Source organism: Antrostomus carolinensis, unplaced genomic scaffold, assembly GCF_000700745.2.
Source record: "Antrostomus carolinensis isolate BGI_N321 unplaced genomic scaffold, ASM70074v2 scaffold11209, whole genome shotgun sequence".
Lineage (NCBI taxonomy): Eukaryota > Metazoa > Chordata > Aves > Caprimulgiformes > Caprimulgidae > Antrostomus > Antrostomus carolinensis.
In genome coordinates this window covers 12,342-29,385 of record NW_010337875.1, presented here as the reverse complement: position 1 = coordinate 29,385, position 17,044 = coordinate 12,342, and the positions used below count along the sequence as shown (strand labels likewise).

The 17,044-nt window shown below is 39.0% G+C and overlaps 1 protein-coding gene across 1 annotated transcript in view; it reads left to right on the top strand.

Annotated features, from left to right (window-relative positions):
* Window positions 1-312: 312 nt before the first annotated feature.
* The window catches only part of AP3D1 (adaptor related protein complex 3 subunit delta 1), a gene marked incomplete at its 5' end in the record, with an annotated part of 28,990 nt that continues 12,258 nt past the window's right edge, over window positions 313-17,044 (top strand). Inside the window, 16 exons of the mRNA XM_010175320.1 lie at window positions 313-408; window positions 1,098-1,178; window positions 1,921-2,001; window positions 4,093-4,200; window positions 4,553-4,682; window positions 6,049-6,188; window positions 6,455-6,528; window positions 8,361-8,410; window positions 9,863-9,912; window positions 10,345-10,393; window positions 11,143-11,288; window positions 12,702-12,850; window positions 12,943-13,173; window positions 14,667-14,898; window positions 15,848-15,993; window positions 16,129-16,270. Coding sequence (XP_010173622.1) covers window positions 313-408; window positions 1,098-1,178; window positions 1,921-2,001; window positions 4,093-4,200; window positions 4,553-4,682; window positions 6,049-6,188; window positions 6,455-6,528; window positions 8,361-8,410; window positions 9,863-9,912; window positions 10,345-10,393; window positions 11,143-11,288; window positions 12,702-12,850; window positions 12,943-13,173; window positions 14,667-14,898; window positions 15,848-15,993; window positions 16,129-16,270 — 1,905 coding nt within the window. The remainder of the gene's footprint in view (window positions 409-1,097; window positions 1,179-1,920; window positions 2,002-4,092; window positions 4,201-4,552; window positions 4,683-6,048; window positions 6,189-6,454; window positions 6,529-8,360; window positions 8,411-9,862; window positions 9,913-10,344; window positions 10,394-11,142; window positions 11,289-12,701; window positions 12,851-12,942; window positions 13,174-14,666; window positions 14,899-15,847; window positions 15,994-16,128; window positions 16,271-17,044) is intronic.

Genomic DNA, 17,044 nt, shown 5'->3' with positions numbered 1-17,044 from the left:
TCTCTCTGTTTCCTTCTCCCTGTTTCACAAATCTTTGAAACTGGAGCTCTGTACTGAGCAGTGTACTGAGCAAGGGAGACGGGGGAGAAGCAAAACCACTGAAGAAACATCTTGGTGTACTTTTGGTTTTGTGATAAGTTGTGACGTTTCTTGCAAATGAGTAGTTCTCAGAATTAAGTTCTTACCTAAATAGAGTGTGTGAGACTGAGACTTTGTGCCTGCAAATGGCGAGTTCTGCTGCTTCTCCCTCTTAACATGCTGGAAAGCTACAAAACTGGTAAATGAGCAGGAATTTTTGTTTGTTTTCCTCAGGCAAAATACATCTCCCAGTGCATCGATGAGATCAAGCAGGAGCTGAAGCAGGATAACATTGCAGTGAAAGCAAACGCCGTCTGCAAACTCACATATGTAAGTGCCTTGCTGGAATCACATCTTTATTTGTTTTCTTTCTTGCCTGCTGACTAGGAGCCAGTCTTCATTCTGAGATCCCCAGCTTTTCTGGGGCTGTTTTAAGTGCAGGCTGCAGGTGAAAACACTCCCACATCTGATGTCAGAGGCTGCATATTCCCACTCTGTTCATTGTCCTGGCTCTAGTATTGGTACAATTTTATTTTATTGAGATAGGTCAGGAAGCTAATCTGGTTTAAAACTAATCTAATCAAAAAACCTTGTTTTAAAGGGGATTCTTTCTTATCACACAGCGCACTTGAAACTGGTGTTTGTTTCTCTTTGCGCAGTCCTTTGTCGAGAAGGAGAGGAGGGAAATACTGTTAAATAATTATTTATGTGGTTCTGTTCTGATTTTTATTTAAAAAAAAAAAATCCAGGAAAAAAAACCCTTCACAATGATGGTTATATAACTACATGTGTCATACCTGGAACTAATGCAAACTATTCAAAACTTGCTTTGGAGGAACTTTGAGACTTCTTCCACTTACTGCGAGTGGCATAGAATGTAACATTGCTCATATACTTGAGATGTCTCACAGTATTATTATTGGACTCTCATTGCATCTTCAATTTTCTGAGGTATCTTGACCTATTTTATTGAGTCTCTTATTTCAGAAGTTTTGTTATCTTGGCTTCTCTGCTCACAGTTACAGATGCTGGGCTATGACATCAGTTGGGCTGCTTTCAACATTATTGAAGTCATGAGTGCATCAAAGTTTACATTCAAAGTGAGTTCTCTGGGTAACTACAACCGTACTAGCCAAGCTGTTTCATTACTGTGTTTAATCAGTGCATTGGCCCATCACTTTTTGGTTTGCTTTCTTCACTATGGGAAGGAAATAGACTGTATTTATTTCTAGTAAGTGGATAATACTTGGCCTGCTAGTACAGGCTTTTTTTACGAGATGTTTGGCAACAAAAGGTATCTTTTGTGAAAAAACAGAATATTTTTATGTCAAGACCACCTAAGATAGTAGCAGGCATATTTGATTTTGTAATAGCTTTATAATTTTTCTTGAAAGGTTTTCTTCATGCTCTGTGTTGATGACCTTTCTCACCAAACAGGGTGAGAAATGTTACTTTGTAAGGAACAGCTTCCAAATTGGGCTTTAGTACCTAAAAGTCAGGAGTCAACACAGACAAAATAAATGTAATATTCTTCATTTCTTCTACTGCCAGTCCCACCTTATTTCTTCCTCTTTGTGATCATTGAACCTGTGTGTTCTAACAAAGCAGAGAAGTTGATTTGTTATCCTCAAGATAGATGTGTTATCACTAGATGTGACCTGTGAGATTATTCTTCCCCAATATAAACCCGCTTTTCTAGAGAACCCTGTTATGCAAACCTGCTGCCTAATTGTTCCTCTTTTTAATATTGCTTGTGAAGCTGCCAGATGTTGTTTATCTAAACATTATCTAAACTCACTTTAAAATAAATATATTTTGTTTTTCCCCGTTGCCTTTTTACAGAGAATCGGTTACCTAGCTGCCTCTCAGTGCTTTCATGAAGGGACTGATGTAATTATGTTGACTACTAATCAGATCCGAAAGGTAAACTTTTAACTTCATTTCTTAATTTTTTTTTCTTGTACTGTCTCTCTACTTGTATTTTTAAAATCTGTACAGAATATTTCTCTTCTGGGAATATAAAGGTGTTTTAAATAGAATTCTATTTACTTGAATCATAGAATGGTTTGGCTTGGAAGGGACCTTAAAGTTCATCCAGTCCCAACCCCCCTGCCAGCAGCAGGGACACCTTCCACTAGACCAGGTTGCTCAAAGCCTCATCCAGCCTGGCCTTCAACACTTCCAGGTTAAACACTTCCAGGTAGACTGTAAACACTTGGTTTACAGTCTACTCGACTCCACAAGCTGAAGCATTCATGACGTATTTAAAAGCTGTCCATAGGCTCCCCTCCTGCTGTCTCATCCCAGCTCTCTGTGTTTATTCATCACAGTGAACAGTGGCAACAATAAACTTTGTTAATATTACTGGTCTCTTAGGCCTTGTAAGAATGTAATGGATAAGAAAAATGTCCCCATTCCTGAAGTAAAATGAGCAGTCACCTGGCTCCACAAAATTTCTGTTTGTGGGGGCCTGTTTTCTTCTGGTAATAACAGATGAGGCTTTTAACTTGTTTGGTGTAATTGTGTGTAAAAATGGTGGAGTGTATGGAGTGTTCTGTATTAATGTCCCAAAGTGTGTTGTGTTCATTTTCATAGAGCTTCATCACTTGAATTTTTTCAGTTATTGGGTTGCAGGTTTATTTTCCTGTTCCTCAGATTACAGATACATTTTTAAAGCTCTTAAGTTTAATTTTTTAAAGTATTACTGCTCTAAAACTTGACTGATCCAGTACAAGATGTACCTACGTTTTTATCACCTAAGAGGCTAAAATGTCTTTTACTTGCTTACAAAAAGATCTGCAGGATGTTATCCAGCATCTTTCCTAAAGACTTAGTGTTTTTTCCCTTTATCTTTTAAACTGTTCTGCTCTGACAAGTGTATATTTTTAATAATGTCCATCCATTTTCTTTACTATGGAGACTTCATTATACTAAATTTCAGCCACTTACTAGGCTATTCCTTCCTTTTTGTGCCTGAGTTTTTACTTATAAGCATCTTTATTTGTACCTTTTCACGTTTCATTAATCTAGCAACTTTGTATTTGAAGGGGCTATCATTTCTCAAAGCCAGGATGAATTGCAGAATTTAAAGAACTAGATTTCATTATTCTGAAAGTAGAATATAATTTCTTGCCACCTGCAAGAGGTTTTAAAATGAGATGCAAATGGCACAGAACCCTGAAGGCCTGACAGTGTTTAGCTCTGCTGAAGCAGCCTCTGTGTGCATGTCAATTTGGACGGTTGATTCCTGTAGCTCATGTGTTCACATCGTGTTCCTGTTTCATAATAACCGCGGTTAAGGATTGATCCTGTGATGTTCTCTATTCAGTGGGGTCTGATTCTATAATTGAATGTACTCAGATATGAATGTTAATATTGTTCAGAGCCTGAATGTTAACATTGTTAAGAGCCTGAAGCTTAGAAAAATCTGAAAGACCATGTAGGATACTGACTACAAATTAGTCCAAAGAAATTTGACCAATAAAATGTATTCTACACTCTAGCTTGTGTTATGTCTTTATGGACTGAAAATTATGGTGCTGCCAGCACCTTGAAAGGAAAGTAAACTCATTTCTCTGATAGATGAAGCTAGGACACTGTTAAGCACTTGACAAGAGTGCCTATTCCCCATGAAATTCATGACAGTTGGGCTTTGACTTAACGGGTTTAGTGTTTAATACCAGATTTTTAGTATTTTAAACATGTTTGTGATCTTGTCATGAGTTTTTAAAAACTATTTACCAGTCCTAAAATAGCACCAAGGTACAATATCTCTCATTGCTTTTATGTTGCACTCATCCATCTGTTGTTTGGCCATGATTCCTCATGCCCATTATTAATCCTCGGCCTACCTGTATTTTAGCAGGTGTTGGAGGACATTCCTGTTAATAGTTGATATAAATATTCCCATGGAGTAGAAGCTCTGCTTCTTGAGTGAATAAAATTCGTCTCGGACAATTGTTTCTCAACATCCTGTGTGATCTTAAATTTTTGAGCCTGTTTTTCCTTTTTTAGGATCTGAGTAGCCCTAACCAGTATGATACTGGAGTTGCACTGACTGGCTTGTCCTGTTTTGTTACTCCAGATCTTGCCAGGGACTTGGCAAATGACATCATGACACTGGTGAGTTGATAAGATTGAAATAACTTTTTCCTGTAATTACAGAATGTTAAATTATTCAAATCTGGTGAATACCTGTTAAATTTAGAACTGTTGCATGTGAAAACTGAGGCTTTGTTCTTGTGGGATTTTTGAGGAGCCTTTACAGCCCTTAGTTAGTACGTGAGGATTACCTTGAATATTTCTTTTAGTTTTGGAAATAGCTGACAGTATTTTGCTCTCCCCTCAAAGCTGAGTGTTCTAAAAGTAGTTGAGTCTCCCTGGGAGAAATTTTGAGACAGTGATGTGAACATATGGACCTTGAGAAGAATTCTGGAAACACAGATTTACCTGATTGTAATTGTTTCATTGACAGATGTCTCATACAAAGCCTTATATCAGGAAGAAGGCAGTGTTAATCATGTATAAAGTTTTTTTGAAGTACCCAGAGTCTCTCCGTCCCGCGTTTCCTCGCCTTAAAGAGAAACTTGAAGATCCAGATCCCGGTAAGTGGATTTCAGTAAATTACTTCTGCTTCAAAACATCTGGGTGTACATAGTTTTAGAGCTTGTGGAGAGAAGAGTATGTGAAATATGCTGTAGTCATCTCTTGGGTACCGATTGACCCCTTTAATAGGTAGATGAGTATCTGAGAGTTTTAACAGATGTTGCCATATTAAAAATACATTCTTTAAATGTATTTTCAAATACATTTCAAACCCAAAGCTGTTGAAATTATATCAGTGGATTAAACCTTAATGGGACAAAGCTACCTCGTGATTCCTGGTTCGTTGCTTACTTTTCTTGACTATTGAAAATACTTCAGTTGATTTCTGGGTTTGGGTGTTTGTGGTTGTTGTTTCCTGTGCTCTTTTACAAGGCTGCAGCTATTGGTGTGCAATGGATAATTTCACATCACTTAGTATATTTTTTTTTTCTATTTTTTAACTTTAAATTTTGAGTTCAGAGTGCTGTTGAGGCCCTTCAGTACTGTGTCAGTGCAATGTAGCTGCAGCACAGGGAATTTGCAATTGCTTTGTATCACATTCACACTTCTGGAAGTGTGCTGGTCTGCCCTCACTGCACCAAAACGCTGTACACTTGTTTTGAGGATTCTGTGTGCTGTGCAGTTTTGTGATCCCCAGCTGATTGCGTCTGTATTGAGAGAGAGAGAAATTTAATTGCATGTACTCGACTGATATGGTGTGGGCATGTAAGATGCATCTTCCAAGGACAATGTTTTTTTAAAAAGAAACCCAAAACACACACCTACAAACAGAGGAAGAAACTATTTATGGTGGTTTATGGAAGAAAGGACTGCTCTGTGTAAGAAAACCCAGACTGTCTAGAATAAAAGATTCCAAACTGAGAACAATCAATTTAGAGGCTGAGCAATTAGAAAGGAATAGGCTTGTCCAGTCAGATTGTTTAAGGATTCATTATTTTTGTGTTGTAGTTAAGCATGAATAAATAATACATTTTAAAGAAACAAGAGTGTTTGGAAACTTCATGGTGGGTAGGATTATTGAATATTGTGTTGCCTGTGTCCCACAAACAAGCTGACCACAGGAAAGAGGAAGGAGGTTGGCAGCATCCTCTTCTTTCTAATAATACTGGACCCAAAGCAGATACGCAGCTTGCTGATATATTAGAAAATATCCAAAATTGAATAAAAGCCTTTCTCAGTTTGTTTTTACATTCTTGTATTTATTTATAATTCACTCCCTCCTGCTTGGTAACGAGGCTGAGCTGTTCCTCTTGGACACACAGGTCTGAATGTTTAACTGCTTTTGTTCTGGGGGTTCTGCACCAGAAACTTCAATTACAATTAAGACACTGATGAGATTTCTGCTTTTCCCACTTCTTTTCTCAGGTGTGCAGTCTGCTGCAGTAAATGTTATTTGTGAGCTGGCTCGACGCAATCCCAAAAACTACCTTTCCCTTGCTCCGCTCTTTTTCAAGTTGATGACGTCATCAACCAATAATTGGGTTCTCATTAAAATTATAAAACTGGCAAGTATTCTGGGTCTGTGTTTACAGGATTGGGGTTCTCCTTAAATTACCATGGGTGCAAAAAAAAATACCCTCTTCTTTGGAGGTATAGTTACCGTTAAATCCGAATAAAAAGAAACCAAGAATAACTTCTAATGTTTCAAAGTGAGAAAAAAATTTTAATATAACTTGGTTTAAATATAATGAGCTGCAATTTTAAAGAGTGTAAAAACATGAATTAAAGTAGCTATTAAATCACTTTCTTGTCTGCACTTCTTTTTTAATAGTTTGGTGCTCTTACTCCATTAGAACCTAGACTGGGAAAGAAATTGATTGAGCCTCTGACCAACCTCATCCATAGGTATGTGTGAGAAATGCGACTGTGTTCACTCAGGATTGTGAAGTGCCTGTTGGGTGGGCCAGTAGCTAGATCTGTGGATGTATTCCTGAATTTTTTTCTTGAGCCTCGATATATCAGCTTCAGGTATCAAAAGATAATCACATCAGGACCATTTCTGAAAAACCTGAGTGAGATAAAATACCTTAAAGGAAAGGCTTTGGGTGTCTGACTGTCAGCATGAATTTCTCCAAAGCGTGCATGAAAATTGGAGTAATTTGCTTTCCTTTCACTTCACTTTAAGCCAGAGATGACTATGGGGAATGTAGAAAAACTCTGACTTAAAAAAGGCTCAGCTGTATATTTGCCTCTTCTGTTCACCTACATACGTTTTGTTCTTGCCTTACCCACCACAGCAGCGTGGCAAGGAGTGTATTAAAGTTCTTTCTCATGTCTTTGTCAGCTGAGACATGTTTAGGTTCCTTTAAGAGATGTCCTAAATACATATTAGATAAATTTGAAGGTATTTCCTTGTCCTTTGTTAAAACTGTTTCATAGTGTTGGTTTGGATCTAATTCTAAACTGAAAGCAGAAAGTGGATGCCTTGGAGGGAATACATGTATTTTTCCAGTTATGAGAAGGAAGTATGATTCTTATGCCTGAGTTGTTAAATTAAAAGGCTTGTTTCTCTTCATGTGGCCAAGTAAGAGAGGAATGAGCAATTTTTAAAAAGATATCCGTGTAGCCATTAGAGCAGCTCTAGCCAAACAATTTCTCTCCATCCTTCTAATATATCTTTAAGGCTGGTTCAGAGCAAAGCAGCCAGCAGCCTTACATCCAAATACCTAGAGAGGCAGCAGTGACAAATACATACAAATTCACCAGAAACAGTACTTGGCCAGAAAAAGCAGGAAGGTGGACAGCATGTCTTCAATCTTGCCTCTACTTCCTCATTCAAACTCCCACATTAGTCATTAATTTTATTATTTGTGAGGACTTAATCCTGTTCAGTTTGGGCTCCAGTCAGTCATTTTGAATCTCATATCACCTTACACGTAAGGCAAACCACCCTGCCACCCACCACGAAGTGCAGAGGGAGCAAAAATGATTGCCTGGGTTGTGAGCATGCCAGAGTCACGTGTGTGCTGTGCTGGGTGACCTTCACAGTCTCACTTCTGACTGCTGCCTCCAGAGCTGGTTGCCCACTGCAGACCTTGCTTCAGGAGGCTGCTCCTTTGTTACTTGTGAGGTTTGCTGTGTTTCCCTCTTGTGTAGATCAGGATTTGTAAGTACCTTTGAAATCCTCAGAATTACACTGTGTATGTGTTCAACTGGCAAAAGTTGGCTTGGATTTTAAGTTTTGGGGGGAAATTGGACATTGAAAAGATGTTGTTCACTTATAGGGATGTGTGTCCCTCCCTGCCAGAAGAGAGTCTGCTGTTTGTGCATGTCTCGTTGGCTTTGGAGGGTGAGGCTTGGAAGTCCTCCATCTGCCTGCCTGATGGTGAAGTTTTGACCTTGGGCAGCAGATTCGATTTGATCCTTGGACAAGATTGCTTCAGTGCTCTGTAACTGGTGCTGAGGTTTTGAGTTCTTCCTCATTCCTGTGTCACAGTGCTGTCACTTGCTGCTTCTCAAGTGATTTTTTTTTTTTTTCCTTAACATTCAGTAGCTCTCCCTCTCCCCACAACAGTTTTTGAGTGAGAATCATTTCATCTAGCTTGAAGGTATATGGAGCAGAATACTGGCAATATCTTGTGTCATTAAAGGTGTTAACTAGCTCCAGGATATTGCTGACAACTCTTCAAAATGTGACGGTTTTATTCCTTATTTAAAATACTTGATTTCTGTTTCAGCACTTCAGCCATGTCTCTCTTATATGAATGTGTGAACACAGTAATAGCAGGTGAGAACTGAAGTTTGTAACCTAGAAAAAAAAACCCATTATGAACTTTGTCATTAATTAACACCATCTGAAAACCTTTTTTTTAACTTAATGTATTTTATAACTGAAGTAAGTTGCCTGGAAAACTTTGTGTCACTGTGTAACTGTAACTGAAATCCTCTGTTGGCAGTCGATGAGGTGCAGTTACTACAGCCATGCTGTATTTGCTAAAGGTTGAAACAAATTTTGAACAATGAGTGATAATTTATATGTTGCTAAAACTATCAACTATACCAGCAGCAATAGAATTCAAATATAACTGATGCCTCATGAAAACTTTGACAGTTTTCTTACATGATGAAGGAACAGACTTATTTTTTAATTCTACGATTTCACAACTTAAAAACTTGGTGTAATTCCTTAAAGGAGGTCACTGGAATCATTGATGTACAGTTTTGGTTTCTGGGGAAGAGATGTGAACTCTGTAACGGGGGTGTCACTCTGCATTCTTTCATTCCTTCAGGGAAATGTGAGATGACATTATGAGGAGGGTAAAAAAATAACAGTGAGGTTAATTCCATTGTGGATGAGAATGTGCTTCCCTGAAATACAGTTGGATAATTCTGTGGGTCAAAGGAAAGTTCACCCACCCAGGACAGCTCAGGGACTGTAATGTAAAACTCAAATTCAGAAAATGAGATGTGAAGCTGGTGCCTGTGTTACAGCAGCACCTTGCACTTGCCAGCGCTTTGCACGCCCCAAACTGACAGCACCTCACACGCCTTCCCTGAAATGCAGCTCTGCAGGATTGTGGAGAGCAAAACGCCACTGTATTTCATTGCCACTAAGGTCAGCATGTGTGACTTGCCCAGTCAGAGTTGGGGATGGTAGGGACGTGCTGTATGACAGCAGCAGTTCACAAGGTGATGCCACCTTTTCTGCTGTGGGCTTATGTGCTGCCAGAGCTTTACAAATGTCCAATATCATCAGCAGTGGGACCTGATTTTTGCCTGGAGTCTCTTGCTGGCTTGATTAAAGTTCTAATCTAATTACATTAAACTCTAAGATCCATTGCTGCATCTTGGTACATTAGGGAAGTGCACACTTAAAGACTGAACTATACAGTAGCTGATGACATATTTATAGTCTTGAATGCTATGTGATGTCAGTGAAATAAACCTTAATGAGGGAAAGCATAATGAAAAGCAGCTTTGACCTGGCTGTTCCAGCAGTTCCTACCTTCACACTCCTTTCCCTGCCCTGCTATTATTACTCTTAAGGTGTATGAAACTACAGTTTCTGTAACGACCTTCTCTCCTCCCCCTAGACCCTCCAAAAGTCCAAGCAAACAGACAAACATAACCCAGTGTCTTTCCCTGTGAGCTGAGCTAACTGTTGACCTGTAGGTCTTGTGTTGTTGTGTTCATTCAGGACGCAGAAATACTGACTGAGGTTTGTGCTTGTGTATTTCAGTTCTGATCTCTCTGTCCTCTGGGATGCCTAATCACAGTGCTAGCATCCAGGTATGACACTGGGTTTTGGTGGGGTTATTAGAGTTCTACTGTACTGTGTTAATACCAAGTGCTGTGGAGAAACTGAATTGTGTTCCTCTGCCAAAAATTAAAGCAATGGCTCTTTGAAGTGCTCTCACTTGGGTGGAATCCTACAGACTGAAGCCCTTCCTATATAAATTCTCTTTTTCCTTTGCTCTATAATGGAGATCCTTCTCATTTTGAGTTTTCCTGACACTCTTACTCAGCTGCTACTATCAATACAATCATAGAGGTTCCTTTTGTTTTGAAATCTGTTAATGCATCAAGACCCTCTTACCTAGAGGCCCCGGGGTCTTGGTCAGAGCACTTCCTTGTGTATTGAGTAAACTTTATGAAGAGTTATTTGAATTAAGACTTTTAAGGCTTGTAATAAGCATGACATGGTCTTTTTTTTTTTCCCAGCTTTGTGTTCAGAAGTTAAGGATATTGATAGAAGATTCTGACCAGAACTGTAAGTATGTTGCTTGTCTTCATGGAAGCTTTTAGTAACCAGCCGCTGGGGAGAAATTGCAGCAGTCCTAGAGCAGTGATCTGTTTCTGCAAACAGCTTGTTCAGTATTGTAGTGCCTGGTACGTTGTAAACAATTGCTGGATTTTTGAATGTGGAAATAATTTTTGATAGTAAGCACTACTTTATAATGAACTTTTTTAAAATGAATGAGATTATTGCTGCTGTTTGTGGTCTTGTAAATCTAAAACAGTTCTCTTTTCATGCTCTGGGAAATCCCTTTTTAAAAACTTTCTGCTTAGAAAGTAGCGAGGGCTATTGTGTAGTGGAACTTACTTTAGTGACTACAAAGAACAGTGGTGAATCCTTTTTTGTGCAAACCTTTTTCCTGCCTCATGAATTTTTGCCACTGAGAAGAAGGCTCCTACTTAATACACCAGTCTTGTTAATGCTTTTAAAGCTGTGTTCATCCTAGGATGCCTGTTCTCAAAACCTGTTGTTTCTCTATAAATCAGTGATAAAACTTGAGGTGCAAGAAGACTGTAATGAGTATAATTATGTGCCTGTATATGAGATCATGAAATTAAAGATTATAATCTGTGATATGCTATTTCTCAAAAATTCTCTCCTCATCTTGATTTTTTGAGTGTATTAACGTTGGTTTTGGTAGTAACACTCGGTATTAAGGTTTCATGCTCAACCCAAAACAGTGTTTCTATATTTGGAAAGAAGTTTTATTTTGTCTTTCACAGTGAAATACCTGGGACTGTTAGCTATGTCCAAAATCCTGAAAACACATCCTAAATCAGTTCAATCTCACAAGGATCTCATTCTCCAGTGTTTGGATGACAAAGATGAGTCTATACGACTCAGAGCTTTAGATCTTCTCTACGGCATGGTATGTTTCTACGTGTGTTTCCTTTTCCCTCCAGCCCCGTGACTCTTTAGTTTGTTTTAGATGTTTAAGAAAAACATGCAACTTTCTCTTCCCCTCTCCCTACCAGTCTTGTGATAACAATGCCTATATCTTCTCTGGTACTTATGACAATTAAAAGATCTGGCACAGCGTAAGAGGACTTTAAAAAATGTGATTCAGACTGGATGGAGTTTCTGAGTTCAGGTGCTGTGGAAGTCACCCAGAAGGCTGCTTTTTATAATGCCTAAACTTTAGCAGCTCCTTCTGTCCTTCCTCTAGGTATGAAGCAGACTGTAGGTGTATTGGGATAGCTCTGTGCTGTTCTAGGTTACAGTCCACGTTGCAGCACACCCATAGCTCAGGTTGACATAAGGAAACAGTGTGGAGCACTCTGAAGTAACAGGAGAACTCAGCTTCAAGTTGCTTTATCATCAGATTTCCCCTTGATTGTAAATTTTGTTGTGCCTTTTAATGACATGTACAGAATCTCACTCTGTTTGTTCTCCCGTGGCTGCAGTTTTGTCCCAGCCTCCTTCTGCTGTGCAGGGCAGTTTATAAAATGTGCATAGGCTACAGGGGCAATCTTGTAGTGCCAACATTTGATCTCCAGAAGGGCTGTGGTTATGATTTATATAGGAAAGTGCCTTTTGCTCAAGAGTCTTTACTCCCCCACCGTGCATAAAGGGATCATAATAGATCAGATCTATCTCATAGTTTCCTATTTTAGAGAGGAAAGTGAAAAGTAAGAAGGACACCTTTTTTCTGGTACTCCTCATGAGATGAGAATAACAGGACAGTGGTTTTAATGTTGTTGCAATGAGAATGGAAATTTATTCTTATTTCTGGAGGTTAAATTCTGCTTGTTATGTCTTTAGTCAAAAGATAACCTAGGAGAAAGAGTCTACTATTTTGCTCAACTGATGATATTTACTGAATATTTTGGGGGCTTTATTTAGACAAGTAAATTTCCAGAGCAAGTTAATACAGCTATGTTTTGAAATGCTAGATTTCTGATAGATATTAATGACTCTTAAATTTGTTTAGTTTAGAAGCAAAAATGTTTTAAACTATTAAATTTGCTCCCTGGCAGAAGTAGAAGGTTCATTTTGTCCTGGATTTTTGTATTGCTGCTAGCAATTCTTATTCTCAGCTCTCCCACAGCATGGTCTTGTATACTGGTGCTGGCTCTGCTTTAATAATAACGATGAAAAGAAATAAACAGGTTCCTTTTTTTGGTTGTGACTGAAACTGGGGCCTAGAGAGGTGGTTCTGATTTCTTGTTAGTACATGACCCAGGTCCATCAAAGAGATAGCTGTTGCATTGATGGAATTAGAACGTGACAGTGTGGGAAATGGTTTTGTTTTGGTTCAGCTCTTCAATAACTCTTTTAACAGGTGTCGAAGAAGAACTTGATGGAGATAGTGAAGAAACTGATGATTCACGTGGATAAAGCAGAAGGAACGACGTACCGGGATGAGCTGCTGACCAAAATCATAGATATTTGTAGTCAGTCCAATTATCAATATATCACAAACTTTGAATGGTCAGTGGTTTTATGTGTCGACTTTGAGATCCTCAGCAATGGTAATGCATGGTTGTCTGCTGATAAAATTGCATCCTTTTCACTTTTTGTAGGTACATAAGCATCTTGGTGGAGCTGACTCGGTTGGAAGGCACACGACACGGACACCTTATAGCAGCTCAGATGTTAGATGTAGCTATCAGAGTTAAAGCCATTCGTAAATTTGCAGTTTCCCAGATGGCTATGCTTCTGGACAACGCTCATCTCATAGCCAGCAACACCCAGAGAAATGGAATCTGTGAGGTGCTTTACGCTGCTGCTTGGATATGTGGGGAGTTCTCTGAGTAAGTGCAAACAAAAAGCCTGACGCGCCTTGAGCGGCTGCTTTTGGGCAAAGATTCGGGTCACTAAAAAGTATTTTTGAGAGAAGGATGGTTTGGAGTATGCACCCTAAAGCTAACAAAATGATTGCTTCTTTCCCTCACTCCATAAAACTCCTCAGCTCTTTCTAGCCAAGACAGATAATTCGTTTTGAATATCTGGTCTTTTTTCTTATCTCTGTAGTTCTGCCCAGTCATGCAGGAACGCATAATTGTGGATATAAGCAGTAAGATCTTAAGGAACTCCTCAAATATTAAGGTCTAACCCCACTTACCTCATAGGCAAAATGTCCAATCACCATGTTTGACTGAATTATTTTTTTATTCTCCTTTGTTGAAAGGTTTTTGCAGAACCTAATCTTTCTGAGGATTAAAGTCATCTTTTTTTGCTCAAATCTTAGCTGTATGCACAGTAGTGCAATTTTCAATGTTCCTGTGCCCACAGTGTCTTTTAGCTTAAATAGCTGTTTTTGTCTCTTGGTTGTGTGTGCATATTCACACGCTTACCTAGCTTTTGGTTTGGACTGACCTTCACACTGTCATCTCCTTTTATCACCTGGTTGAGTGTCTCTTCTTGTAACTGCCACTCTGAACACTGGTTCCAATTTAAATTCACATAGTTGGTGTGATATTTCTGGATCACTGATACAGCTCAGATCTTCATCTAATTAAAGTTGTGCAAAGAAAACTGTAGATTAAGAAGAAAGAGAATATACTCTCCTTCTTCAGTTAGATCACATTTTTGAAAGCACTTCAGCTTTCCATTCATAATGGACCAGGAACTTTTTTGTGCATCTTCCATTTAGTTGTGGGCAGATAATTTTGAATTAGAGTATGAGATTTATCAAAACCAGTGCTGTGATCTGCATTCTTTTCTGTGTATTAAGCATTGCCTACTAGATATTATTTTTGTTCAGTAAATGATTGGAAACACAACCTCATTGATGTGAGTGGTGAAGTACAGAATGGCAGGAGAGTAGTTGGGCTGCTCGATCCAGACTGCCAGTGGTGTTGGCACTTAAAAGTGAAATGCTTAGCTATTAAGAATTATTAATAATTTTAATAGCTAAGAATTAACAATAATTAAATATTATTTATTATTATTTATAATAATAAATATTGAGAATTATTAATAATTCTTAGTAGCTAAGCATTGAACTTTTAAGAATTATTAAGAATTCTTAATAATAATTATTATTAATAATAAGAGAGAATACTAAACTTAGTGGCAATAAAGATGTCCCTCCCCTTCTGTGAAAGGAGAAAGCTGTAAATTCTTCTGTGTCTGTTACTACTGTATTTTGGAAGGGGAAAATATGCAGAAAGCAAATGATTATGTATTTGTAGTCCGTCACTTTGTACTGAAACTGAGTTTTTTGAAAAATTCTCCTTGAAGACTGATGAAATACTGAAATTTCTCAATCCCTGTCTTTCATCTGTCTACTCTGTCTTTACAGACACCTCGAGGAAGCAAACCAAACTTTAGAAGCTATGTTGAGGCCTAAAGTTACAACTCTACCAGGCCACATCCAGGCGGTTTATGTCCAGAACATGGTGAAGCTCTATGCCTCCATCCTACAGCAGAAAGAGCAGTCTGGGGAAAAGGAAGCAGCTCAGGAAATTACACAGCTGATGATTGAGCGTTTGCCTCAGTTTGTACAGAGTGCAGATCTAGAAGTTCAGGAGAGGGTAAGAGAACAAAATTATTTTGGAATTTATCATACAAAATCTCTCGTTTGTCTTGGAGAATTCATTGTGGACGTGCACGTTTTATATAAGCCATTGTTATCCGTGGAGCGGTGAGTTTATTCTGTACTTTGTGTAACTCAGTGAAAGAGAAGCTTTAGAAGGAGGACTGGGAAAAGTGATGCCATTCCATGTCAGAGCTCAGATCCTTTTCCAGTTTAATACCACCTCTGAAGACTGCTTGAAAGAATTTCATTCAAAACAATTTCATTTTAAAATTATGCAAGCCCATAAGGACACAGCTAGAAGAGAGGGTTAACATGGCCCCACAGTTCAAGAAGGACAGGGAACTGCTGGAGAGAGTCCAGCACAGAGCCACCAAGATGATGAAGGGAGTGGAGCATCTCCCTGCTGAGGAAAGGCTGAGGGAGCTGGGGCTCTTTAGCTTGGAGAAGAGGAGACTGAGGGGTGACCTCATTAATGTTTATAAATATGTAAAGGGCGAATGTCAGGAGGATGGAGCCAGGCTCTTCTCAGTGATGCCCAATGGTAGGACAAGGGGCAATGGGTGTGAGCTGGAACACAGGAGGTTCTGCTTCAACTTGAGAAGAAACTTCTTTCCAGTGAGGGTGCCAGAGCCCTGGGACAGGCTGCCCAGGGAGGGTGTGGAGTCTCCTTCTCTGGAGACATTCAGAACCCGCCTGGACACCTTCCTGTGTGATCTCATTTAGGTTCCTGCTCTGGCAGGGGGATTGGACTGGATGATCTTTTGAGGTCCCTTCCAATCCCTGACATTCTGTGATTCTGTGATTTGCTCTAAACCTGCAGTTATGCTGCTTCTCTTAATTCCCGTAACAGAATAGAACAGTTAGCTTCTGCTGACATTCATTGCAGTTGATTTTTTTGGTTCAGTTTGTTAATATTAATCCAGAAATTCTGCATTTGTTCTTAGGCTTCTTGCATTTTGCAACTAATAAAATATATTCAGAAGCTCCAAATAAAAGAGGTACCTGTAGCTGAGGAAGTAATAGCCCTGTTTGCTGGTGAGCTGAACCCTGTGGCTCCTAAAGCACAGAAGAAAGTACCCGTTCCAGAGGGGTAAGGTTCCTTCTCTCTCCCAAAGCCTTATTTAAACTTTTAAACTCTTAAATAATAAAGCTAAGTGTATGATGAGAAACACTGAAATACTCAGGGATATTGAGTCAAGCTCTTTGTTTACTGCAATTCTTCCAGCTTGGACCTTGATGCCTGGATCAATGAACCTCCATCAGACAGCGAGTCTGAAGATGAAAAGCCCAAAACAATATTCCATGATGAGGAACAAAGGCATTCCAGACATAGACAGCCAGAAATAGATGAAGAGGAACTGGCCAGAGTGAGTGAATGTAAAAGGCTTTTCCTTACATAATGCAGTAGTAATGTTGTAAGTGCTACTAAAGCAGTTGGAGCTGTTGTGGATTCTCCATGTAGCCAGGGAACCGTTCTGCTCTCTGCAGCTCAGGAATACAGGTATTTTTGGGGGCATTGTGGAATACATCCAATATGAAGTTCTCTTGAAGTCTGGCTTGCCTATCTTGTCCAAATGGAAACAAAATATTATAAAAACTTGGCCCCTGTTAGAAGTTTTGAGCTCTTGTAAAAATCTGACCTGTAAACTGTGGTGTGTAGTGCAGTTCACTTCGAAGTACAGGTTCTTAAGGATGGACACTTGTGCTGAGCTCTGCAGCTATTGTGTTTTTTACACACCTCCTCCATTGGTGCACTACTGTTACTCTGTGTGCTCTATATCAGCAGAAAAAGAAGCAGCATCTTTGCTTATGGATTTATAGTGGCTTCTATGAATTACTCTCATGTGACTGCTCTCAGCAGTGATCCCACCTTTCCTCCTTCTGGCCTTTTTGTTTTCATAGAGAAAACTTCTTACTGATAAGAATCTTCACTTCTTCCTCTTTTTGCAAAAGTTAAAATAGAAACATTTGAATCAGCATCAAAATCTGATCTTCAGGAGTTACTCTCTAGAATTAAAAAGCAAAGAACGGGTGTTCTAAGGAATATTATTTATATTAGTACTTGTAGTTACATCCTAGTATGTCTTGTAACTCAACAAAGAACGGGTGTTCTAAGGAATATTATTTACATCCTAGTATGT